This window comes from Xiphophorus hellerii, chromosome 15, assembly GCF_003331165.1.
Source record: "Xiphophorus hellerii strain 12219 chromosome 15, Xiphophorus_hellerii-4.1, whole genome shotgun sequence".
Taxonomy (NCBI): domain Eukaryota; kingdom Metazoa; phylum Chordata; class Actinopteri; order Cyprinodontiformes; family Poeciliidae; genus Xiphophorus; species Xiphophorus hellerii.
In genome coordinates this window covers 12564820-12591129 of record NC_045686.1, presented here as the reverse complement: position 1 = coordinate 12591129, position 26310 = coordinate 12564820, and the positions used below count along the sequence as shown (strand labels likewise).

Sequence of the window (26310 nt, the reverse complement as noted above, 5' to 3'; positions counted from 1 at the left end):
AATTTCTGCGGAAGGCACTGTATTTTGTCTGTTATGTCATTAGTGTTTGTTTTAATAAAAACAATAAAAACTGTTCCTCAACATACCATTCAAGCCTAAATTAATACATTTATATTTGTGTTTTTTTCTTCTGTATGAAGTGACTGGTGGACTTCTGCCATCACAGATGATGAATAGGAGTAGAAAATGTTGTTTCAGACAGCTGTGCCAGATTCCTCTGTAAACCTTTTAGAATGGGAACAAACTTTAATTGTTCTTAATTGTTAAAACTACTTAACAGTGTCCCAGTAGACGTCACTGGAGTGTAGCTTTGTTATCCATTGTTGCATGTTAGTGTATTTTTCCCTGCTCTTAATTGGTGGACAAAAGACTTGGAACATCTATCCCAGGTATAATAATCCACTGTGTCGCCAGTGGACCTGCTAATCCATCAGTGACACTAATACACACACGCACCCCCACACACAACGATACGCACAAACCGTCCAGCTTACGCAATGACAATGCATCCAAGGGTTTATATACAACCTGTAGGGACTGGATTTCCCTAGAGCAGATCATCTGATTGAAGTGTTCTTGCCTGCAGACACCGGGGAGAGCTGTTGCTGCCTCAACACAAAGACACAGTGGGATACAGTTGCCCCGCAGCAACTCCTGAGGGCAAGTTCCAGAGGAGTTTTGTGACCTCAACTGTAAAGCACTGAAGGGAACAAGAATGTTTTTTCGCATCCCTCGCCTGACCCCTGGATATATCAGATATCTGCAGGTTTGTGTGATGCTTTCAGATGTTCTTCTTGTGTGGATAGATTTCAGATCATTTTAGACTTTGCCGTAGCTCTCCAGTGGCAAATCAGGGACGAAAATAACAAAAAACATCTTATAACTATGCTGAGTGCATATCTTTTGATTTTTTTTTAAATGAAGAATTATGTGGCTGTGAATAAATTATGCTGCACAGTATTTTGTTACTTATCTTTCTATGCACCATATGCATATTTAAAGTTAATTTGTTCAACCGAAAATACAAATTTTGGTAATTGACATAGCATCTTTTAGAAATTTCTTTCTAACAACAACCCTGATTTCCAAAGAGCTTACATTTGTCTGAGTCCTGGCAGGATTAGGATAGAGAACCACAGTAGCCTGTCTTTAAATGGATTTGATTTGAAGCTGTCTTCAGGTCGGGCAAATACCCTCTAATTGGATTTCTGTTGCAGTTGCATTAAAGCCATTTGTCCTGATTGTTATTTCAGACACATGCAGACGAACTTTAGAGCTCTAACGCAAATTTTAATTAAAAAAATTGCAGCATCAGTTTGTTGCTGAGATGTTGTTCTGAAGTCAAACATAAGTGAGGATGAATGAACTGAAGTATTTGTTGTATGTTCTGATGAGATGCAAAAGATGTAAATGGTTTGAATTTAGCTTTTAGAGTAAGCATTTTTACATAAAAAAAAATACAATCAGAAATGCTTTATGGTGTCCGGTATCTGCTCAAGTTTCAGAAATAACTTATAAAAACTTGCAAAAATCTTCCATTGTGATAGAAACAAAGTCAAACAGACATAATATGGAGACTTTGATCCTGCTTTTCCATTAGGAAAAGACCACTACTGGAATGAGTCTAGTCTTGGAGGGTCACATTTTTTCAGATTGTTTATTTTCCAGTGGCAGGAATGACATAGCTGCAATTCGTGGAGATGGATTGCTCTTATACTCCTATACTCTTTTTTTCTAGACCCAGGCAGCCCAGACGGTGCTGCAGAACAGGGAGATCACTGCCACGCCATACCTGGCTCTCCTGATGGGTCTGATTGGTGTGGGTTTGTCCGGCTACAGCTCCCGCCAGCTCACACTCCACTGCAAGCCATCCACTCACCTCTTCAGATGAAAGAGATGGAGGAGACACCAAGTTTTTTATATGTATATATATGTATATATATCTGGGTCACTTAGAAAGTATTTTCCTTGTGATGGTTGTTTTCTGGATTTTGACAGAACCAGACAAAATCTTTAGAGATACTGATGACAGAAGTATTCTACCATTTGGCAGCTTTTATTCCAATATTCAGTCTTTGAGTCTTTTTATGAAATTAAACATAATTATTTCCCAAAATATCAACAACTGCAAACTTGCTCATCGTATGTTTATGTTGCTGTTTGCAGTTTCTCATTATCCGATTCAGGTTCAACATCACCAAAGTTCTAACAATTTAGTATTATTATTTTTGTTGTGTTTGGACTGACAAGCGTGTTGCCTTACAGTTTTGTTTAAATGGGTCCCAATAAGAGGTACCTTTATTTCCTCTGCACAGCAGAGTATTTTTTGTTTAATGTTAAAGATGCACAGACAAAAGGAAAGGCAGCTAATGATGTTTCTTTGGAACTTGGTTCATGTTGTACTTGGATCACGGTCCTCAGCTCTCCCACTTTCCCGTGCCTTATCATCGGATTATTCAGTTAAAAGTCGCAATTTTGCAAAAAAAAAAAAAAAAAAGGAAAACATTAGAGCTACAGTGTGTGATAAGTATCACTATATGTGATGCTCACCTCAATATGTGATGAAGCAAAGACATCCTGTCAGAGAATCACCATGCTGTGAAGACTCATAACAAAATCTCAGAAGAGAAAAATATCTATTCAGGTCAAAATTTAGGAAGTTAACAATTGTGTACTCTTACACTTATCTGTGAATATTACCTGTAAATGTAGCCATGAATGTGTTTCTTGGACACTAAATGAGATTAGTAGTGCAGGACATTGAGTCCTTTCTGCTTATTTTGTGAGGTGGACCGGGAGACATCCAGCTGGGCTCATTTGTTGTTGCCGAGCAGAGAAACCAGGACAGCCATCCTAGATGCCACCTTGGGTCAACAGGTGAATCCACATGGATCTCTCTTGGTTGCACTCCGAATATTATAATCTGAATGTAGATGAATGACCGTTGGAGGTCTCTTAACAAAAAATGTACCTGTGTACTTGTTGTGCTTGATGCATTTTTAATGGAGAAAATGAACTTTGACAGCACAATGAATGTAAATAGGAGCAGTTAGACTGTAATTGTAAGGATGATCATATTGAAACCTCTTTGCAAAAGCAAAGTGAAGGTTGTGACAATAGCATGACTGTAAAAGGACATGTAGCATATTCACAGGTTATGATATAAGTAAGGTGATCCCTAACGATCTTCTTTAGATAAAAACAGATAAGACCAGCTTACAACTGAGACATGAGAAAAAAAAAAGTGTAAGGAAGTTGTATATTTATAGGGACACTGTGTGATTTAAAAAGATAAAGTTGTATTCGATGATGCAGTAACGTATTTGATGCAGCATTGTGGTATGAAGGCATACAATGCCTTTGCTACATATATTAAAAACAAAACTGTTGCACTAAGAGATTTAAATGACAGTGTTTATGTTTCCTACAGCCAATATAAGACTTAGTGCAAGTTTACTGAAATCTGTGCAGTAAATAAAGTACATTTAAAAAAAAAAAAGTAATTTTTCAGAATGGCCTGTCAGTTTGCCCTTATGGACCCGATGCACAACAAAGCACCTTAATAAACATTGTGCACAATTGTTTATGTTTCAACAAATCATTAAAAACCTCAGCTAAGGTGTGACTTGTGTTTTCTGTGATATACGGTGTCTGGACATAGGCCTATTGACTAGTTTGTAAGAACTTACATGAAAGAAGGCAGCAGTACATGCTGTGTCCACTAGATGTCAGCATACAACACGTGTATGATTACTAGTGTGAAGATTTGACAGAAATGAAAGTAAGCAGATAAAACAAACATATGTTTAGAAAGGGGAACTAATATATAATATAATTTTAGAAATAGAAAATTATTTTTGCACAAGTATAAAAGTCAGTATAGAATATGAGTCTTTCTAATTTATTTAATATATAGATAATATCAATTTCAACAGTACTGCGAAATGTAGTAAATGTTATTTAACAATAAATCACATCTGTAACTGAGTCTGACCCAATTACAGACATAAAAGACAATTATACGCTAAATATTATATCTAATATTGCATTCAGAAAAAACATAGAATAGTGGGCGCCAGCTTCAGTAATCAAGCTATACCATCCTGCAACATTTGGAAGCATCCCTTTTCCAACCCACTAGTCTCAAATGAGTAGTTCATTAAAAGGCCTCTGCAGAGCTGGATGACTGATATGATGACTTAATTCAGGTGTGTTGAAGCAAGAATGTATTTAAAACATGCAGGATAGTGACTATACAGGGCTGGAGCTGGAGTTGGGCTTCCTCCCCCCCCCCAACTGACCTCTTGGGACCCCTTGAAAATGTATTTGTTTCTAAATAGCAGCCTGATTAAACATAGTTTAGCTTAAGTGAGCTGATCTGCTCACCAGGCAGTCGGCTCCAGAGCTGCTAGTCGCTGCCACCTGATACTGGAGGCTCAGGCGTGGAGTCCTGACCCAATTACAGACGTAAGCTGCTTTAATAAAAGCAAACTCTGTAGCCAAGCGCTTGCATGTCAAGTGTTACAGTTCTGCCACCTACAGATTAGAGGTGAATGCATGGAAATATGCTGAGTGAAAGTAACACGTGAGTTCCTGATGTCGGCTGTGACCTGCTCTTCTGTTGGCGCTTAGACACATAATTAGATCCATGTGGTTTGTGCAGGTGGAGACACAAGTATAGCTAGACTTTTAAAAAATACTTTTAATCAACTTTCCCCTCCCTCAGGTAAGAGAAGAGTCCCGGACAGAGACGGCTTCTTTCTTCACTCCCTCCATGTTAACAGATGTGAACACATACAAACAGAGGGCCTTTGTGTTTCTAGTTCAACTCATTCAGAGGGCTCTTGTTACTCTGCCTTGCAGGGATCGACAAAGAGCTGAATGTCTTCACTACAGAAGAGGAGTGAGTGTGAAGTTGTGTTGGCATTTGTTTTTTTGTGGATTTTATGTGTCTGGAAAGATTTTCCTCCTACTTATTATACTTAAATTATTACCATACAAAATCACAATAATAAAGTCTCAGGCTACTCAAAGTCTTTATTGAAACAAAAATGAGAGAATGTAACCAATATGCTTAGGTCAAAGAGCATTCAACCTGCTGCAGGTCATATTGTTGTTCACAGAGAAAAGCAAGAGTTTGTCAGACATATCACTTTCATGCTCTGTGCAGAGCCTAAGATTTCAGATTTTCAAGGATCAAATCATCATCTTAGTCAAGGTTTCATCCTCGCGAGTATAGCACAAAATTGATTGAAATTATAATTTACAAAATTCAACATAAATGGCTAGAACAACTATTAATGTTTCGGAGTGACTCAGCTACTTATGATGAAGAATTTTTGGAGGAAGTTGAAGATTAGGATAATGGCAAAGAGACCCTCTCCAATCTGAATCCTTTGCATATTGTCTTATTTGCTTTTGAAACATACTTCAATCAAGCCCAATGGGAATCAAAACAGATCTTGGTTAAATTAAAATATCTTGAAATCTAAATCTGCATGGTTCATAAGTAAACTTGACATGAACTGTACAGTATAAGGCCAACTTATACTAGCTTTATTCATAATAAACATTAATGTGTGTGATATCCCACATGCTATCTTATCCCCAAACACTAAGAAGGAGGTGAATATGCTGAGACACACCTAATCTATTTTGGGTTTGCAGTCCATGACTGATGAGGCTTGACACAAAATTACCTTGTGGTAAATAGTGACATTTACTGTGCTTAACCAGATGAATACATGTCCAGGTCAATGCTTTTATTAAATGCCCTCAGTTGGATTTATAAGAAAAGATGCAGAAGAAGAATATAGTCACTAAAGACACATTCAACCCTGTGTGCAGCTGCCTCACTAACCAATGGAATAAAAAGTTACCTTTACTTTAAAAAGCTGCTTAAATGTGTTTAAGAGCACGTACTTTCCAAGTTCCTTTGCATGAAGAGCGGTATTACCACCTCATTGCACCGCTTCTCTCTCTGACCTTTTGTTATTTTCCTGCAAAGCTTTTTTTAGTCTATCATTCAGTTCTCCTTTGCCGCTCTTTGCAACTTCCACCAGCATTACTTCAGCTTTGAGATTTCTAGCTGGAAAAAGGGGAAATATGTGTTGCTGTCAAAAGAACAACAATTAACTTTAGTAACTGTCATGAAAAATAAACAAAATGGCATCCATCCATCCATCCATCCATCCGTCCGTCCATCCATCAGTCCATCCGTCTGTCCATCCGTCCGTCCATCCGTCCGTCCATCCATCCATCCGTCCATCCATCCATCCATCCATCCATCCATCCATCCATCCATCCATCCATCCATCCATCCATCCATCTATCCATCCATCCATCCATCCATCCATCCATCCATCCATCCATCCATTTTCTAACACCCTTGTCCCTAATGGAGTCAGGAGGGGTGCTGGTGCCTAAGTAAACAAAATGTTTTCATCAAATTATTATGGAGGGTTGTTCTGGAAGAGAAACTTAAGTTTAAGTGTATTTTCTTATTTTGTCTTATTGATAATGTACAATAGGGTAGTATTTGGTTTTCAGTTTGCCACAATACAGGCACAAACCTCAGCTCAGGGTTTGATTGTGGACCAACACAAAATAACATATTAAGTTGAAGAAAAATGACTGATGGTTTTCAATATTTTCAACAATTTTGGTCACTAGATGTGCTGAGCTAAGCTCCAATATAAATAAGTCAATGATTTATAAAATGTGCTGCATCACTTCAGTGAAACCTGGAGCGTCACTCGGCAGATCCTAACCATTCATTGCAGCTTAACTGAGCCTCTGAGGAACATCTTTGTGACTTGGCCTGTGAATGTAATTAAAGCTCTAATCTCTTTTCCTGGCTAACAATGTCCCGATGTGATGACCTGAGAATCTCATCAAGACGTTGCTGAGTCACAGTTAATCTCAGCTGGCTCTTTCTGTTCACAGCATGACATGGACATCAGTAATGTGACAAGATGTAGAATAAAGTAAAAAAAAAAAAAAAAAGTCCATTAAAGCTATAGACAGAATACATGTTCATATAATTTGAATGTCCTTTTTAATGGATTTTTTTCTTTAACTTTAAAATTACACCTTGTTCTTTTATCCATTTCATTCTCATGTGACAGAATTATAATTACACTAGCTTGAAAATAATTACAAGGCCGTCTTCTAACAACTATATCCTGGTTTTGCTAAAGACGCCTTAAGTTTTCAATATCCTCATGAGACAAAAGTAAATAACTACAGAATTAACTGCACTGCCAAAAAGATGACGAACTCTGCTTTGAAAAAAAAAATAAAAAGATAAAACTAACTCTTGAGTATCTGATCAGCTGTTGAATATGTGAATTAAATCTATCTGTGTGACTGTAAAAACACAGTGGACAATCCCAGCTTTGTTTCCTCCATGGGGGCTTGACCCTGCCAGATTTGAGCTGGTGTCTCAAACTTCAGAGCATTTGACGTCAGAGTTGCTCACATGTCACCTATGAAACTCATTTGGATCAGAAAAATCCATGAAGAGATCAGAGCAGCTCGAATCAGGTCCCTACGGGATTCTTGGGTAAAGATTTGTCCTATTGTCTAACATTTCTGGTGATGGGATGATGTTAATCCAAGATTTAAAAGCGGCATGAAGTTATCTTTAAGTGGATGATATTACATTTAACTGAAACTGGAGGGCATCCTGTTATCACAAACTTAGTAAAAAGAAACATAAAACCAATGTTAATTTTTACTTAGGTCCATCTTTAGTCTTTTGACTAAAATGTAATACATTTTAAGTCTCATTGGCTATTCTCACAACTCATCCTACCATTGTAATAATTATTATTTTTTTATTACTTGAAGAATATTTCCGTTTTTTTATTTCTTTATTTGCTTTGGTTTTGTTTAGGAAAAGAGGATTATTCACAAAAACTGTTAAAAAATGTTTTTTGTGAAAATAAAAAAAATCAACCACGCATTACACTTTTAAGATTTTCCCCTTTTATGTATTTAAGAAGTATGTATCTGAAATCTGTTAACCCACAGCAATTTAGCCTGTTCTGCACAAATTTATTCACTCTAATTGATCACATAAAAAACTATGATTAATGTGTGCATGGGAAAACGGGCAAGGGCAGGACCATTATCTCAGGGTTCATGAGACCACAGTTTGCAGTCCTAAATTCAAAGATAATTAAATTAGTGGAGGTCAAGCACAGGAAGTTGTCCAGAGAAGCAGACTCAAGCAGAGTGAAATGAAGAACATAAACAGTTTGTGGGGTTGTTGTAATTCCACCAGAAGACATCAGAAAAACTAAAAATTATAAAACAAAAACAAAAAAAAAACAGAAAAAAATGGAACTCTAAGTGAGCAAGATCGACCAAAAAATTGGTGACATAATTTCACAGATATATTTTGTGGAAATTAATGTCTAATTAAGTACAAATGAACTCACTAAAGATGCATGTGTAAAAAAAATAAAGGCAGGAAATGAATCATATGTTGTATGAGAGTCAATTTCCAAATATCTGGAGCTCAGAAATGTACATCTCCTGTTAAGAAACCTTTTGAACTTTCCCACATTTCATCACCTTACAGCCATAAACTTTGGTGAATGTGATACATTGACGCAAAGTATTGCATAACAATAAAGTGGAAGCAGAATAATAGACAGCTTTCAGACTTTTTCTCAAATAAAAATCTGAAGCGTGTCTCCACCAGCTTCCATCTACAGCAGAAAAACAAAAACAAAAAACCACCGTCCACCTAAACTGAGAGGCCATCAGTTAGCTGGACGGTGGGTGTTATTTTTTTTAGAAAATAAATTAAATAGCTCTGTCAAATGTTCACTGTTTGTGATACTGTTTTCTTTAAAAAAAAAGGAAGAAGTATCACTAGATAGGATGAAGACAACCTAAAGAAGTGATTAAGAATGGGTGTCTCAGAGAGTAAGACCCATTTAAACTTTATATTGGCCCTGTTGAAATAGATTGGGATGCTTGAAGAGCTCTAAAATGAACAGCTGACAACGTGAAGGCCTCAGGATTAAAGGTCACCGACCTCCTTAATGAGGAGTTGATAGACTCATCTTAACAGGCAGTCATGGTTTATGTCAACTGACATTAACAAAAACACAAACACCAAACTCCACTAAAGAATTTTATTACAGAGAAACAAATGGTTAATTTACTGCTTTATCACGCCACCTGTATTATCAAAGCAACCCTGTCCGATGTGTTGAAGAGTTCTGACAACATTTATTTTCCATCCACGTTCCCAAATGACTCACTGCATGAATGTGGAAGTGGGACGTTACAAATCTTTGAATCAGGTGAGGGGTCTTAGCCGAGGAGGTGGCTGAACTGTGGCTATTTTAAGGGGTCAGCCCTCCAGCATAATGTGTTATTTGTTTCCTCTGACGCTGGAGGCCTCTCACAGAGGGGGAAAGGGATTTCATTTTCAGCACTGTAAATTCTGCAGCTTACGCTTTGTACAATAAACAGTCTCTGTCTATAGTAAATATGCAACCTGACTCCTTAAACTCTGGTGATCTAGTTTTTTCCATGCCAAAGGCTTCTAAGGGAAGGACAGAAAGAAAAGAACTGATGAACTTTGCTTGGACCTCTACATCTCAAATTGTGTGTATTCTGTTAAAACATATCTAGAAGAGCTTTGATCTAAAAAATTGATCTAATTGCAAGTCTCAGAAATGGAATGTCGCATAATCTAAACGTTATCACTGGTATTTGATACAAATAATTAATAATCCTTGAACTTTTTCCACATTTTGTCACATTAAAGCCTTAAACTATGGTGTATCTTCTTAGAAGAAGGAAGCAAGAGCAGCATAAGGAAGAGCAGAATCATGAATCCAAATTTTACTTTTTGAAAGCAGGGTAGCTCATAAAACAATCTTCTTACATCTTACAGAGTATTGTTCAATCCATCTACAAAAAATGGTAAAAATGTGAAAACAGCTAACCTAAAAAGTATTTAAACTGACAAGCTGGACAAGAAGAAGCAGCCAAGAGGCTCACTAAACTCAGGAGGAGTCATCTGGGAGAGTGTGTTTACAGGACAAGTATTAGTTGTGCATTCCACAAAGCTAGCCTTTACAGAAGAGTGGCGAGAAGAAATCCACTGCTGAATGAAGTCTGTATGATTTTGACCAGTCATGTAAAGGACAGAGCACAGACATTGAAATAAGTCCTCGATTTAGATCAAAAAACTTTTTTCAATAGCGTTTTGTCCAGTGTGACTTGATGTGTTCTTTTTCTTGTCTTTGTTTGATTTTATGAATGTTTTAATGAGAGCATTTTTATTGTTGCTTTAGATCTTGATTTTTATTTTCTGCTTTGTCCTATTTTTTGTGCAGCACTTTAGGGAAGCTTCTGTGTTTCAAATGTGCTTTATAAATAAAGTGGATTTGGAAACTATCAGTGCAGCATCATGCTGTGGGCATGTTTTCCTTCAGCAAGATCAGAGTTTATGGAAAAATTAACAAAATACAAGCCACTAAAGTTTCGAGATGGGGGAGAAGCTAATTTTTAAGCATGGTATTACTAAACACACAACTAGAGTGACGATGGGATGGTTTACATAAAAGCGTGCGCCAATAGACTTGTCACTTGGATATCTTTTGCAAGACTTGAACATTCATTTTCACAGATATTCTCTATCCAATTTTGTAATGCAGAAAAAGTTTTATTATAGATGTGCAAAGATGTTAAAGTCACAATCAAAGAAAAATGTCAGCTTTTTGTAACAATAGCCAATTAAAAAAAAAAAATCCTATAACTTCATAATTATGTCCATTTTAATTAACTATTCCATTTTTTTAAAGTAAAATTTAGTAAGTTTTTGATTGTGGACGAAATATTTTCAGAAAAATTCAAGGGGTGTCATTACTTTATAAAGGACTTACAAAGTATTTTTCTAAAACAATAATTATAAAAAAAGTTGAATAGTTTTGCATGCATTTTTGGTCTAATGATTGTTTAGGCACAAGATAAGAAGTGTGACCCCCTTCCTCCTCCTGCCATGGCAACTTCAAGGAACCAGAATTGGAGGCGTAGGTGGGGGGTGACATAGGAGGAGCTAAAGTCTAAAGTCCAGGTGGTCCAAAATGCGTAAAGACGCAGCGTAAAAAAGAGGCAAAAACACTCACGAAACACACCACCTCGCCGCAGCTCTCTGTTGTTGAGCTGATTTCAGAGGAGAGAGGAGGAAAAGTACAGCTTTTGGATTTGCAGCGGGAGGAAGACCCGAAACAATTGGACGCGTTGCGGTGGTGCTGCGCTGCGACAAAAAACAGAAAAAAAAAAAAAAACGGGCACTGAACGGAGCGGGGTAAACTTTTTCTCTGTTGTGCCGAATTCGACAGTTGCCTTACCTGGAAATTTTTAGGCTACTCTTGTCAGCGACAAGTGGAGATATGTTCAAGAAAACCAAGAGTAAAGTACTGGTGGATTATGCGTCAGAGGAAGACGACATGTCCTGGCATTATCATCACTCCTACAAGGTAATGAAACAGACGGAGAGGAAGCAGCGGTCTGAACAATAGCCTTCTTAACGCAACGGGTTCCTCTGTTGCTGCTTTAAAGTAGTTCAACCAATTATATTAATGGTTTTTTTTTTGTTCCCATCTAAATATATTTTCATCTTTAGATTTAAGAACATGTTCTGAATCTGAATATCGTTTTGTTTTTAACTTGGTTAAAAGTGAACGCGCAGAGCGGTTACGGGCAGGAAGCAAGAGGAGGTGAACAAGTGCTTTAAGCCATGTCAGGTCAGCTGAAGGTGCACTGTTCACGAGTTGAACACCAGTAATTTTCAAGGCATTTTAATTGGATGAGCAGCAGGTGCTTCAGTAAAAAAATAAAAAATAAAAAAATACGTTGAGATTCTGCGATCTGTCAGTTCAAAACAAGAATACATTTTTTTGTATTCAGTTAATTATTGTAAAAAATATAGTTTTTATAGGATACAATGTTTACATATTTGGATTTAAACTATTACACTCAAACTGACCTGAGTTTTAAAATTCATGCTTTTTGACAAGTTGATAGTTTTAGTTTTCTAGTTAGACATGGCTATTTGTAATATATAGAGATTCCAAACCATAATAACTTTCCATCATATGCTCCTACAGAAGTCCTTCAAATGTTATGGTAATGTGGTAAATGTGATATGAAGTACGTTTCTCAGGCTGTGTGGAGCATTCATTGAGATCAGCCTTTTCCGCCCCCCACCTGTTTCTGCGCAGTTGAAAGAAGTGTCACTTCTTTCTTGGTGGCAGAAAATACAGATTCAGCTTTTCATTGATGTTTATGCTTCAAAGGAGCATAAACCAACACTTTCATTAGCATAACACTGTCTTAAAAGTAGAGTTTGCAAGCTGCCAGTGGGATGTGCTGGTCGTGATGTCATATTGCTAGTGGAGTAAGTAAAGTATCTCCAAAGAGGGTAAAAGGGTGGATCATAAAATGCCATAAACACAGCTGAGAGGCCTGTGTGCTTTTAACTCAGCGTTGCTGATGACATCAGAAAGTGTTTTTCTTTTTTTGCCTCTAGTGATTTATTTTTTTTTGGAAGCATCTGAAAAGTCGCTAAAAACAAGACAAAGTTGCTAAGTTGTCAACACTGGCTGATATTTGCTGGCTTTGATATTAACCTTCAGTTGGCTGGTTAACATACAAACTGTCTTAATAAGAATGAGACAGCTACTCATTCTTGCTCCTGGCTTAATGAGATTAATATTCTTATTCATTCTTGTAGCTCCATAAAGCCTGTGAAAACTCTTGAGTGGTCCCTCTTTCCCCTGCCTCTTGTTTTAACTGCTTTAAGCTGCAGGATTGGCATGATACAAATTTTGAAACCCCTTTCCAGACTTTACCTTTTCACCTTTAACACAGAGTTTACCCAACAGCATAAACTAGGATTTGGATTGAAGATATAACCCGGCCGTTTATGTTGTTTTTTGTTGGCAGGTTGGATATTTCAAGCCTGTTTTTCTTGTTGTGTCTATGTGATGTGTTCATGTCCATCCCAGATGAGCCACAGCCGTGTGTTTCTGAGGTCCAAAAAGTCTCTGTATCAGCACTAACCAGCAGCTGGGCTCTGTCTTTTTCTTTTTTAAGGAGGTGATTACGAAGCACACACACAAAATACTCCACAACTAAAAGGGAGGACAGGCCTCCAACAGTCCTGGCACATAGGAAAAAGAAAGATGACATGTTTATCTTGTGGGAGTCTTGTGTATATAATATATATGTATTTTTATCTGGTGGAATTTGAAATCGACTTGAATAAAAATGGGATATTCTTAGGCGCACACTTCTAGCTTGCATTCCAGTTAAAGAAAGGAGGTCACAGGTCATTTTCCAGTGTGCTATCTCTCAATAGATTAATCTGTGAAACTCACATGGGCCTTTTTTCTTGGATTAGTTTGCGTCATAACAGTCAAAATAATGTGAACGCTTATCTAATCAACTTTGTGATATAGAAATTGGCATAAATAATGCAATAAGTCAAGGTTTTTTTTCTTTGGAAGATTTTTAAGTAATCTGAGAAAACACTGAGCAATATCAAAGTGTTAACGGTTTCAAAAGTGTAAATCTGACATTTGTTATGTTAATAATCTTTCATTGTCCATTTTTGCTCAAGCTTTCCTTCATCCAGCAAAGATGGAGACAAGTATTTATCATATTGCAGGCAACTGCATCATGATTTATCATAATTTTTCAGCTCTTGCTGTGCTAATGTCAACATGTAAGACCTTTGCCGGAACTTTATTGAACTTCCATCCTGGGAACGAAAACATGCGCCCCTCATTTGTGACGTCCGTCCCCGGTTTCAGTTTGTCCTGTGATCATTAGAGTTGCTTGCCTGTCAGCAGCAGTTCTGAGATCAGAGTTAGCGTCAACACTGACTATGATGTCCTGGGAAAGTCATCAGGGAGGTCTCCTCGAGTCGCCATGACAGTAAAGTATGTCCAAGGGGTCAAGAGGTTGGATCGTAAAATGTCAAAAACACAGCGGAGAGGCGAGCGCCAACCCTGTCAGGGATACAGGATGAGGACAGGATGGAAGTTATGATAACACAGTCTGGAAAGGCAGTGTTTTTCCTTCCACTTATTCAAATGAGGAAGCTGTGTGCAGAAATACAAGAATCAAAAGAAGTTTTGAATGTTTATTTTTTTTTGTGTTGTTCTGTAAATAGTTGAAATGGATCGCAACTCAAAGATGTTTGGGTTAAATAACAACAAAATTCACAATAAGAAGTTAATTATAAAAGGATTCTATATTTTGATAACTTAGTAAATAATCATTACTGCAACAATTTCTAACATTTTAATGAAATAAAGCTGGTTTAGGGATTGGGGATGTAAGGCATGAAAAAAGATGGATATGCATATTAATGTTCAAAAACAAGAAATTTAGATGTTTTAGTGATTTTTTTTCTTAGAATGTTATTGGTACTGTAGAACAGAAAAGTATGACAACATGTTGGATTTCTCAAAAATATTTCTATATACAGTACAGACCTAAAGTTTGGACACAACTGTGTGTCCAAACGTTTGTACATCATGTAAGATGACAAAACCTTAGCTCAGTATATTGATACGATCAAAAACCAACTGTCCAAAGCTGCCATGAAGGTCAGATGTGGTATAAAAGTAACCCAAAACCTTTTTTTTCTTTTTTTTTTTAAGTTGCAGATTCTGGAAACCTTGCAGCCATCAAGTCTGACTTCATTAATCAGTTAGTAGAGGTTTCTGATTTTGTTTGCATACTTTTCTCTCCGTCTTAAACTAACAGAAGTATAAATTTATTTATGGTGGTAGTGGTCACCTTTCTTATGTAGTTTATTAATAATCTCTTAGGGTTTATTGTTAAAACAGTCTCAGGTATTAATTTTGAAACAGATGGCTTGCTTGTTTTAGATCAAAACTGAGCATTGGAGGCAGACAGGTTCAGACAATGTGTAAAGGGATGAAACACCCTAAGATGGAGAATAAGAAAGAAGATAAAAGGTAAAGTCAGGATAAAACACAGACTCTAAAGACACTATCATTCTCCTCCTGCCTCCATCCCGCTCTGGGCCATCTGCACAGCCTCTGCCTGTGTTTCTCCTTCATCGCTCACTCTCTATTGAAGTTCAGCTGTAAACCTGAAGAAGGGAATATTTGCCTTTAGCTTAAAGCACCTCGCACCTGAATACTGAGCGAACGCCGCTGTGATTCTATCACAGATCACGAAAGCTTACCTTGGAACTGAACTAAACTTAAATACAACCTCTAATCTGAAGCATTAGGCTTTAAAGGAGGAAAACAGAAGATTAAATAAAGTTAATCTTTTGATGAAGGGAAGAGGGTTAAGTTAAATGAGGATTTGTCTCATCTCCTAAATTCAAGTTAATCTTTTTAAAATTATAAATATATTTTGGTGTTGAGGGAAATAAGCTTATGGCATTTAAATGGAGGAATCTGTAACTTTGTTTGCTTACACAAAGCAAAGTTGTTATTGTTGCTAACAATAACAACATTAAAATAGTAATTTTATGTGAGAACAGGGAACTAAAATGGTATGCAAAAAGCAAATGTATCTACACCAACATATTTATTTAGGAAAGAAATTAGTAAGTTATGCAAAATACTTTTGAACTCATTAGTAATTTGCTTGGTACTGTGGTATAGAGGATGCCAAACCATGACAGTATAAGACGTAGCTTTTGACAGAAGTTTATAATATATGATTGGCTTGAACACAGGCACAGGCTGTGGGTTTTTTCCCAGAAAAACAAATAATGTTATCTAAGTTGACTTTTTCTGGTCAGTCTTGGTGTAGCTGAGTGTTGACCTGATTAGGTTCAATAAAAAGGCCTGAGTGATACATATATAAAGCACATTGTTTGGGTCAGTAAGGCACTTGTAGCTAAGTAGACGTCTTCCAGCTAGGTGTATTGTCGCTGTAACCAGGTGCCTAAACAGTGGTGTGTTTCCAAAATGTTGAACTAGTCAACACTGTGGTACAGTGTGATGGTGAAACTCTTTTTGTGCCCAGAATTTGAGAATGTGAAGCATTTAAGAACTGTGAGTAAATACTATTCTTTTTTGTGTGTGTTGACTGTACAGGTGTGTCTTTGTGGCCTTTTGAAACATGAAAGTAAAACAGAAAGATAAAATGAATGTTAATTTCTCCTTTATAAACAATACACAAACTTCTGTTGATTCTTGTTAGGGATATTTAACATACTCCTTCCACCAAAACCCCTCCTTCTCTCTCATCTTAAAGTTGCTAATGTCTTTAGGCTTTAATCGTAATCTGTAATCAGTGTGTGTGTTTTCTTTGATCAGCTTCTGTGGCACACACTCAAAAGAGCTTGTTCAGACTTGTCCAGCCATCGTTATTCTTCCTTCTCTGCCTCTGAGTTCTTAGATGTTGGACGATTTTGGGGTTTAGACTCTTTTTGAAGAAGTTCTGGCTTTGTTTTAGGAGTCACAATACTTGACTGCACATCTGATGATTTCGGACTGCCTGCCTTTTATCATTTACTATCTTTTAATGCCTTGGGTGAGATTCTTGTCATGGAAAAAAACTATTTCCAAGCACTGTTCAGGTGAAATCACTCAATCAGGTTTATTCATATATTGTGCACAATACAGAGAGCTTGTAGGACAATCAATAATGAAGCAGGTCTGGATGAATAGCTCTGCCAGGCAGAGACAACACATGAGTTTTATACAAAGGGATACGCAGGGGTGTCGAAGTCCAGTCCTCAAGGGCCGGTGTTCTGCAACTTTTAGATGTGCCTCTGCTGCACCACACCTGAATAGAATAATTAGGTCATTAAGGCTCTGGAGAACTGATCTACACAAGAAGGAGGTAATTAAGCCATTTCATTCCAGTGTTTTGTACCTGTGGCACATCTAAAAACTGCAGGACAGCGGCCATTGAGGACTGGAGTTTGACACCTGGGGGATAAGGGATCCAAAGCATGGGAAACAGATTGGTTCACATGCAGCTGTGAAAAACAACGTCCAACCTTGTATATGTAACCCAAATAGTTTTAACTAGGTGGGAATATACAGGAACTTAGAATAAACATATAGCAATACAACTAGCAGGTGTAACCTAATTATAATTTTTCCACATCATTCTAAACCAGATTTGTCTTTAAGCACAGTTAATGTCAATCAAAATGTTGTTTTTGTGTTTCATTTTATTTTTTATATGTACATCTTATTAGCATTTTTCATTGGAGAATTACTGGAAAAAATTAACAATAACTGGTGCAGTTGCAGAGATTGTAGTAGAAATAGTGTCTAAAAGGCTAGAGTCAATGTAAAGTGTCAATAAAACAAAACAATTTGTAAAATGTAAACAATTTTAGTTATTTAAACAGAAAAATTGAACATCACTGGTCAGATTTAGGAAATAATTTTCTCATTAGGTCTGTGAGTCAAACACCTTGCTACTGCCTGACTGTCTTTTTGTTTTTAGAACTGCCTTAAGTTTTTGTAGCATAAGTTTAACAAGGTTTCAGGAACTAGGTCCATATTGGCATTTATCTTGTGTCCCAAAGGTGCTCAGTTGGATTGAGAGCTGGTGGCTCTAGAGGCAGTTGGAGAACAATGAACTCAGTGTCATGTGCAGGAAGCAAGTTTAAAATGATTTGAATTTTGTAACATGTTGCCTAGTGAACCAATGGAACAAAAGTGTGCCAAGAAAATATGCCCATTTCATTACACCACCAGCAGCAGCCTCAACCATTAACACCATGCCACAGTGCCTCATACTTGATGCAGTTCTTTACTTCAGCACTTTACTTTGCATTGATTTGTAGGTATTCATCATGAGCCGTTTTAACAGACAAGACATAGGAACTTTTAATAAATATTTTAAATGAACAATCAAATGAAAACACTATAGAAATTTTAAGATCAGGTTAAAAGGGAAAATCAGTCTGAGTTATCAACCACAATTGAACCAAAATAATCCTCAAATCCCAACAATGCAGCATACATGCCCAAGGTGAAGGTTTATTTTCTTTGTCCTTTGTTTAAATCTGCCCTCGGAGCTCGGTGGTTTCCTCGTATCCTCCCCACTCCTCCAGCCATGCCTCCATCTAGCCCTCTGAATACTGTGTTTATCTTCCAACAGTTGGCTTCCCTTTCACAGGAAAATGTGCACACACTCCTAAAACAAACACACACGCCATCGTTGCAGCATAAAGTAAATGGCATAAGCTGGTTTGTTGGGTGTCTGTTGGTGTTTTGTCTCTGACTGTGTTTGTCTGTCTGTGTTGCAGGACAAAGACCTGGGAGAGGAAGAGGAGGAGGACGCTGGCACTGCGTTAGCCAAGGTACATGGCAACATCACAGCTGCTTGCACGTTGCAATGATGAAAACACACCATCGGCTTCCAAACATGCATGCAGTCCAAACTGTTTTAGCTTTGACAGATGGTCCTCGTAGATATGGACGAAACATTCGGTTTCTTATCTCCTCACACACATCCCTGCAGCATCACCAGCAGACACAATCTTACGTTGCCAAAAGGGCCCACATTTTTAAATTCATACTGTCCAACCTGGGTCAGACAGTCTCTTCTGAGAACACGCTGTCCCACAGAGTTAAGGCTGCAGGGTGAGAGAACTGCTGAGGCCGCAGTGTTTATCTGTAAACAAACCTATCATTCCTATCTTTGCGTATTGTGCTGTTGTTCTTTATCTCTGGCAAACATGTTGTCATAGGTTATGTTATTTACTGGATGTCTTTTAACATTGGTGCTGTTTTTAATCACCTTATCACTTTAGTTGACTGTATACTAATTCTCATATTAGTACTGATTTAGATTTAGGATAACTGATATTAGTATATTGTTATACTAATAACAATATTAAAGTTATTGATAACTTTAATATGGACATTAAAGTTATCAATGTCCATATTACTGTATGATTACAAGCTGGAGATATCAACAGTTCTTACACACAGTTGAAAACAGATTTTTACACACTGATAACCAGCTTTAGGTCTGTTAGGATCACTACAATTATTTCTGTTTGCTAAATGCCAGACATAATCGGACTTTCTTTTGGTGATTTTTTTTTTTTAAATTCAAAAAGTTTCCACATATACTCAGTGGAATACTTTGAAACTCTATAAATTGGTTAAAATAATTTCAAGGTTCTACGTACAATAGCTTGCTGGAGCTTTGGTCCATTCCTTCTGACTCCACTAGTGGTGCCTTTTCAGAGCTGCTGCAATGTTGCTGCTGATGCTCTCTATTTTGTGAAGTGAATGGCCAAACATTTCTATTTTAGTGTCATGAGATCCCCAGAAAATAAGTTATTTTTCTCTGAGTTTTTTCCGCACTGTGATTGGCCTTTTTTGATGCTTTTGAAATAATGGCTTCTTCATTGCGTGTTGTTTCATCTCATGTCCATATAAAACTTGTTTCACTGGAAATAAGGACTCTTTCTCACCACCTTCTTGGTCTTTAGTGCAAAGAGCGGAAGAAAAAAATTCTCTGAACATTTATAATGAAGCATTGACCAGTTTGTTTTGCAGTGACTGAACAACACAAGACAGGGGAAAAAAGAAAGGACATATCTTAGGAAGCACACAAGGAACTAAGAAGGAAGTAAAAAGGAAAGAGAAATGGAAGGATAGACAACTTATAGACAATTGGAAAATGAGTAAAATCTGTAAAAATTATAGTGGTCCATACTGGTCTTTTCATTTTCTAAACATATCCAGACCGGGAAAATACTGAGCTTGAGATTCCAGACTTTTCCAGCTGCTGATTTCATCCTCGTGCCTTTTAAATGTTTTATTTCTGATGCGTTTTGACAACACGTTGGCCTCTCTCTGAGCAGGTGATTGTCTCTCATCGCCCGGTTCATGAGAGATGTGTATCATCTCATATTCTGTGCTGACAGCGAGTTCTCATCCAGAGGTGTGGTTGTCTGCATGTGTGAAGATTGACTGCAAGTCAAACACAGGGTGCCGTGTTGTCTCTGAACTCTGGCCTGCTGCCGCATTTTACCTCCAGCTCCTAAGTGCAACCCTCGTTGGAAGCACATATTTGATGATGTGTCCTGCTGGTGAGGTGGAGGGGGTAGTTGGCCGGAGAAGGGAAGGAAATGCAGCATTCTTTTGAGTAGCTTTGTTTTTTTTATACTGGAACAATTGCTGCGGAGGAAAAACAAAGTTGAAAATAGCCACCGGCTGTTTGGTTGGTGTGAATGGCTATCACTCTTAAATGCTTAGTTGTTTTATGCTCACACTAGGACAGAGAAAGTGGTCATGGAGTCCTGGAAAAGGTTGTGGGTTGGAAGGACTTTAATTCCTCAGTGCTTACTAGATAATTATGTGGGCTTTTGTCCAAAAAGGGTTTCAAAGTAGTGACATCTTTTTTTTTTTTTTTTACTGATGAAAAATCTACACAGTGGCAACATTTGTGTAAACAATTGATGTCTTGCATATATTTATACATATTGAAATTTTTCACATATTGTCACGTCACAACCACAAACTTTTTGGATATTGAAGTATTTTTTTTTTATTTAAGAAATGGATGTTTTAAGTTTTTTGTGCATTTGAATTTACGGGAGCTGAGTGGTCTACAGCTGAAGTCTTATCGATGTCTCTACTCACGTCGCTCTTCCAGAAAGTTAAGTTTTTGCCTCTTTGCAACAGAGCTTCACATCAGTCATCCTGGGTGGAGAGCATTAATCAACATCAGTTGTCTTTCAAGTCTGGCAACAGATTGTCAGACTTTAACACCTGAAAAGGCTTTGATCTAAGCCATTCCACTGTAGCTCTAGGGATATGTTTATAGTCTTTAAGTGAACCTTAAGTCATTTCAAGTCATGCAGTATACCTGTCACAATACTACGGTTTGCTGGACCATTTATTGTCCCAGATATTGTTGTGATAAATGATAAAATTATTGTTTTGAAACCATTTCTAAGTAAAATATTGGTAATGGCATAATAATACAAGCTTACCCCTCTCAAAGATTAATAAACCTTAATTTTGTACAGAACACTCCACCCTGGAGTTGGAAGACATTTTAAATATCCAAAATAAATCATAACCACCAAAAAAGAGAAATAAAAAGGAACAAAAAACCACAAACAGCTGAAACCATTAACAAAATGGATTATTATGTCTCTGTAATACAAAATTGCCCTTAACAAATTATTAATCATCAGAATGTAAATTATCAAGCTCATTTTAATTTATCCTGCGATTAGTTGATAATTGCTTTTTGTGACAGGTTCAGCTCCATTCACATAAATTTTAACAAAATACATTAGTTTATGGTTGTAACTTAATAAAATGTGAAAATGAAGAATATTTTAGCAAGGCACAATAGCGGCAGCATTTTTAATGGTGTTTCTTCTGCATTTTTAGTGTATTAAATCCACGGTGTTAGTCATCGTGTATTCTAAAATGTCAAGTTTTAAATAGTGGCAGAAGAAAATTTCTTCGTACTAATTACAAGTACGATGAACTAATTACGCATTAGTAGTTCATGTGTAATTATGTACGCATGAACTACTAATCTGTGATGGTTATCGTCTTCAAATTCAGCGTTTGTAGATATGCTACGGAGAAAATATTTCGATTGATAAGACATCAGTTCTGAAATATTGTTTCACTTAGTCCCAAAATCCAAATGCTGATTTGTATCACCAAACATAAATACATCTACAGTTGTTTGACTCATATCTTAAAAAATTATTTTAAAAATGCATAATGCCTCCCTCAGCTTTCATGGTAAATAAAAGCTGGATTGTTTGTGGAGCTGTAGGTATTTCTCCCCTTCGCCCACAGCAAGTCAAGGAGCTCCTTTCGGCCAGCGACATGGACAGAGAATAGTTTAGGCACTGTATGTGCAAGCATGCGAGTGGAATTCAGCTGCACACATTCACGTCCAATAAGAAGGACCCCCTGTGGTTTTGGCATATCTGGTTCCTTTGCTTCAGAGCTCAAACTGCTGAAGAGAAGCTTTATTTTACTAAAGAAACAAGCTGGTGCGAAACAATAGAGGCAGGACAGTAACCTGGTCCTGAAGGAGCTTAGACTGAGAGGTTAAATATTTATTTCAGGATATGTTAATCATGCAAGTGAGAAGATTGTACTTGTTCCTTCATTTATCAACAAGAAGAACATGAGCAGAATCATCTGTTCTCAGACGTGCTGAGCAAATGTTAAACATGCGGGGCCTGTTTACTGGTGGACGTTTGTTTAATCTTCGCTGCAGCGTTCTGAAGCCTTATCCGGTGACAGAGCTGATTGAAGGTGTCCCTGTTTGGTTTGAGGAAAGAATGTGTTCTTGGACAAACAAGCCGCTTGCTTGTTGTAGCAGCTGAGGCAACTTCCTGTCCAGAACATGAACGGATCTACATTGTGCACCTTGTTAAGATTTTTAACCTGACCTCAGAATAAAGAAACAACTGGAGCGGTTTAAAGAGGTTAAACCCATTAATCAAATATTCCTTTCTGCACTGAGGGAGCAGGCCGGCCCGGATGTGAGGAGGAGGAGTAGAGGGCGAGACCTTGACAGCTGAGATTAGGAGTTCTCCATTGGCAAGAAAGGAAGTCAAAACTTTGCTTCATCTTTGCTGATAAGGAATGTATGAAACGCAGGAAGGAATTCTGATGCAAAGTAGATCAGGAGTTTTCTCCCACTGGAACGCACTCAAAAAGCTTCACCAAGTATTTTCCAAAATATGAGCAACTGTCAGGCTGAACGAATGATTCTTCCTTGCATTCCTGTCATGTTTTAATTGTGACATATCTCTCTGCAGGGAGGATAAATCAAGCAAAATAAGGCAATAGTGACAACTAACATTTAACACATGGGATTGTAAATGTTTTTTTAGCTGTGATGTTTAAAATCAAATCTCCTTTTCAGTCATTGTTTGTTTTTTTTTTGTCAGGAGGCAAAGGTGAAAAAGATGATGTCAAAGAAGGAGAAGAAGGAGAAAAAGATGCTGTCCTCTAAGGATGACGAGCACTTGTTGCTGTCTGGGGTGAAGGTGGCAGAGCGCAAAGTGTGAGTTTGCACTTGTAATGTCTTAATTATGACAAACTGAATAAACTTCAATTACACTTTCATGGCAGATCTTTTATTTGTACTTTTTCTTTTTTGTAATTTTTAACAAACAGTTTTACAGCATTCTTAAAGGTCTTCTACCGTTAGCTTGTATTTTAGCACCCCCTTTTCTTTACCCAACTATGACAGAATAACCTACTGTTTAAAAAATTTAAGGAGAGCAGAAAGAGAAAAAAATCTTCTTTTTTTTGACAAATAAGATGAAACCTGTAATTAAACCTCTGTCAGAATCATTCAGCTAATCATCTATTGTATTACACATTTTCAAAAATTTCTTCTTGTTGGAAGAAAAATCTTTCCTTCCCATTAATTATTTGTGGTATTTTTCATAGATTCAGCTATAGAAATGGAAGTAAATAATGTTATCAAAACAGACTGCTTTTTATTGCCTAACTATCCTGTTTTAAAGAGGATCTTTGTGAAATGACATGTTTTGTTTTGGTTTGTCCATTTAGTTAAGGATTTTTGCTTATGCCTAAAAAAGAAAAACATCAGCAGTTCAGAGAGAAGCAGCTTAAACAAAAAGAAAGTCAAGCGCTGGATTGAAAATGAGCTAAAAAATCTATTTATGTTTCTAAAAAATGTTTTCAGGATATTGTCAGTATATCAGTCATTACTGCTCAAGTGTAAGGAGCAAAAGCATTTACAGTTTCAACTTGAAAAAGCAGAGTCACACCCTTGGATGTGTTTACATGTAAGCCTTTACAAGATGTTATCTTTCAGACCTGCTGAGGAAGTGGAACACGTATGAACAGGAAAACCTTTATTAATGACCTTGTTTTGAAAAACATAAAGGACTTTCTCCATAATGGCCCAGTGTGTGGGGAACACTCCGGTCTACAGTGTTGAAATCTCCGATAAACACGAGTTCCTCGAGTCAGACGGTTCTATTTATGGTGACAATACGGTCCACAAAGTTCCCTCTAACTTCACATTTTGACCTCTCTCTCCCTTTTCCTGTTTCTTCAAAGGTCCAACAAAAAGCTCAAGGAAGGTGAGAAGGAGAAGAAGGACAAGCCGGAAAAGGGGCACTGTTTCTGGGACAATGTTACGATGACGATGAGGCAAATCTCGCCTGCCAAAAAACTGGAGAAGATGGAGGGCTGGGAGCCTCCACGGCTGGCAATTGTTTCTGAGATTGTGCCTGATGAAGCCCTCATTGAGAACGGTCAGAACGGGGAGTCGGCATTGTCCCTTCCTCCCGACTCCTTAAGCGTTCCCTTGGAAATTCCTTCATGGGGTGGCCAGGGGTTTGAGGAGGACTCCTCTCGCTATGCCAACCTGACGGACTCCAATGACCCAGCAGCTGCAGTGAGGTGGACGTCCCGTGCCAAGGTCAAGCTGGCTGGCATCAGCAGAATGAGCAGAGGGATCGCGTCAGAGAGCCCATGGGCAGGATTTAAACAGTAGCATTGTTATGCTCAGTAGACAATTTGTTCCAGATTTCTGCCTCTTTCTAGTCTAACTCCAGAAGGAAAATGTAATGCTAGAGACTGTCACACAAGAAAATTAAAGAGGCAGTGCCTTAAATTGCTCTACCAGTAGTGGCCAGTAGATGCTAGGATTTCTTATTCTCCTACTTGTGTCTATTGAGAGCATTAAAGGGCATACAGTGGACCTCCCGCCCCTCTCCCCGGTATTCAAGGATGTTTTCTGCCGGCGAATACTCAGAAACACTTATAACTGCCTTTTTTAACAGTTCAAACACAAAATATACCTTAATATGCATTACTGTGCACAGTGGAAACCATCCTAGCACTACTACAGAGGCCAACATCTACAGTTTTCAGCAAATACTGAACCACGAATAGTTGGGGGTCCACTGTATATCATAATTTTTTACAACTTTTCCTTTTTAATTTTGTTCGTGTCTGTATGTGATGAAAGTTATTTCCATATCTGAAATCAGAAGTAATTAATTAAAAGCAGTAAGAATAAAGAAACCGAGCAGAAGGCGTCTAAGAATTCATGTACATCTGGAGGGTCATCATCCAGATGTTGGACTGCCTGTCTGTTGTAGAGAAGTATAGCTTAAAAAGGTTTTTTTTTTGTATCATAAAATACTTAAAAAAACAATAGAAATCCAAACTGTGATTTATTTGTGGTTCATACTTTCAATATTTGTAGATTTTCTGTTTCTCTAATGTGGTATTGTCCTTTAACCTTTCCCCAAAATGGTAAGTTAATTTCACTACAAGACATTTTAGTCATTAATCGCTTTATTCCTTCATTTTGAGCAGTGTGGTGTTGGTTCTTCAAGAGGGACATGATGGTTACAGCAAAAAAACAAAACAAAACAAAAAACTCCAACTAGGGCTCCGACTTAGCTAGCAATCTGTTGTTAATGGCATCATATTGCCAGGAAGCTACTCTAATCCTTAAATATTACATGTAAGGTTTTTAGGTTTGAAGGAAATGAGTTTTTTTTTTTTTTAAAAGGACTTTTGTTTGTGAATCACTATCAAATGCTAAATCTGTTGAAATGAAAGCCTTCATATACTGTAAAATTTCCGTTTTCTTTCCTGGAATGCGCAATTTTTGCCAACGGGCGAGAAGATCTTTTCTCGCTCCAACGAGACAATCAAATATTATGCAAGCTTGTTGTACTACTGAGAGTTTATGTAGCTAGTTTTTACATCCTTTCTTTACAAATGCGGCACCCTGAAACTGTCTGAAGCCTTAATTTAAAAGCTCAGAAATGGGTTGTGCAATCATAAAAAAAACATATTTTGAAACAACAGTGTGTGTGTGTGTGTGTCTTTGAAGTTAAGAAAATCAACTATGTCAAAGGTGGTTGAATATGTTTTCTCATCTCAAGTTCTGGAGCTGTATTAGAGGTAGAGGTCACACCACTATTGATTACACAATGTTCCCTCACAGTATGGATAAAGTTGTTCTTTCCTCCTTGTGTCATTCCTTTACTTCTTCATCATATACTCTTTCTTCCCTCTTTTGCTCATATTCCTTTCTTACCCATCTCTCACTTCTATCCTTCATTCATTTGGTGGACTTATGACCTCCTTCTGTTATTCCTCGTGTCTCTGTTCTTTCCTTCCTTTTTAGCTTTCCACATGTAAAAAAAGTACACACAACTTCCATCACCAGTCCATGCCATGTATGCTTTTGTCAAAATCAATTAAAGATTAATCTGAACTATAAAACCTCAGTACATCTGCATCAAACCTA

The 26310-nt window shown here is 37.4% G+C and overlaps 1 protein-coding gene and 1 long non-coding RNA gene across 2 annotated transcripts; both read left to right on the top strand.

The window, feature by feature from the left end:
- Window positions 1–546: 546 nt before the first annotated feature.
- Window positions 547–3613, top strand: LOC116733723 (uncharacterized). Its single transcript, XR_004342095.1, has 2 exons — window positions 547–766; window positions 1739–3613. It is a non-coding gene; the product is annotated as an uncharacterized LOC116733723 (long non-coding RNA).
- Window positions 3614–11104: 7491 nt separating this feature from the next.
- On the top strand, window positions 11105–26028 carry si:ch211-225h24.2 (testis development-related protein). Its single transcript, XM_032585629.1, has 4 exons — window positions 11105–11510; window positions 18302–18355; window positions 22949–23064; window positions 24096–26028. Exons 1-4 carry the CDS (start codon window positions 11424–11426, stop codon window positions 24532–24534), a joined length of 696 nt encoding a protein of 231 aa, XP_032441520.1. The 5' UTR covers window positions 11105–11423; the 3' UTR covers window positions 24535–26028.
- Window positions 26029–26310: the final 282 nt, after the last annotated feature.

Coding starts and splice junctions, on each gene's coding strand:
- si:ch211-225h24.2 (XM_032585629.1), top strand. CDS start 11,424: ATGTTCAAGAAAACCAAGAGTAAAGTACTGGTGGATTATGCGTCAGAG. Junction 18,356..22,948: donor CTGGCACTGCGTTAGCCAAG/GTACATGGCAAC, acceptor TTTTTTTGTCAG/GAGGCAAAGGTGAAAAAGAT. Junction 23,065..24,095: donor AAGGTGGCAGAGCGCAAAGT/GTGAGTTTGCAC, acceptor GTTTCTTCAAAG/GTCCAACAAAAAGCTCAAGG.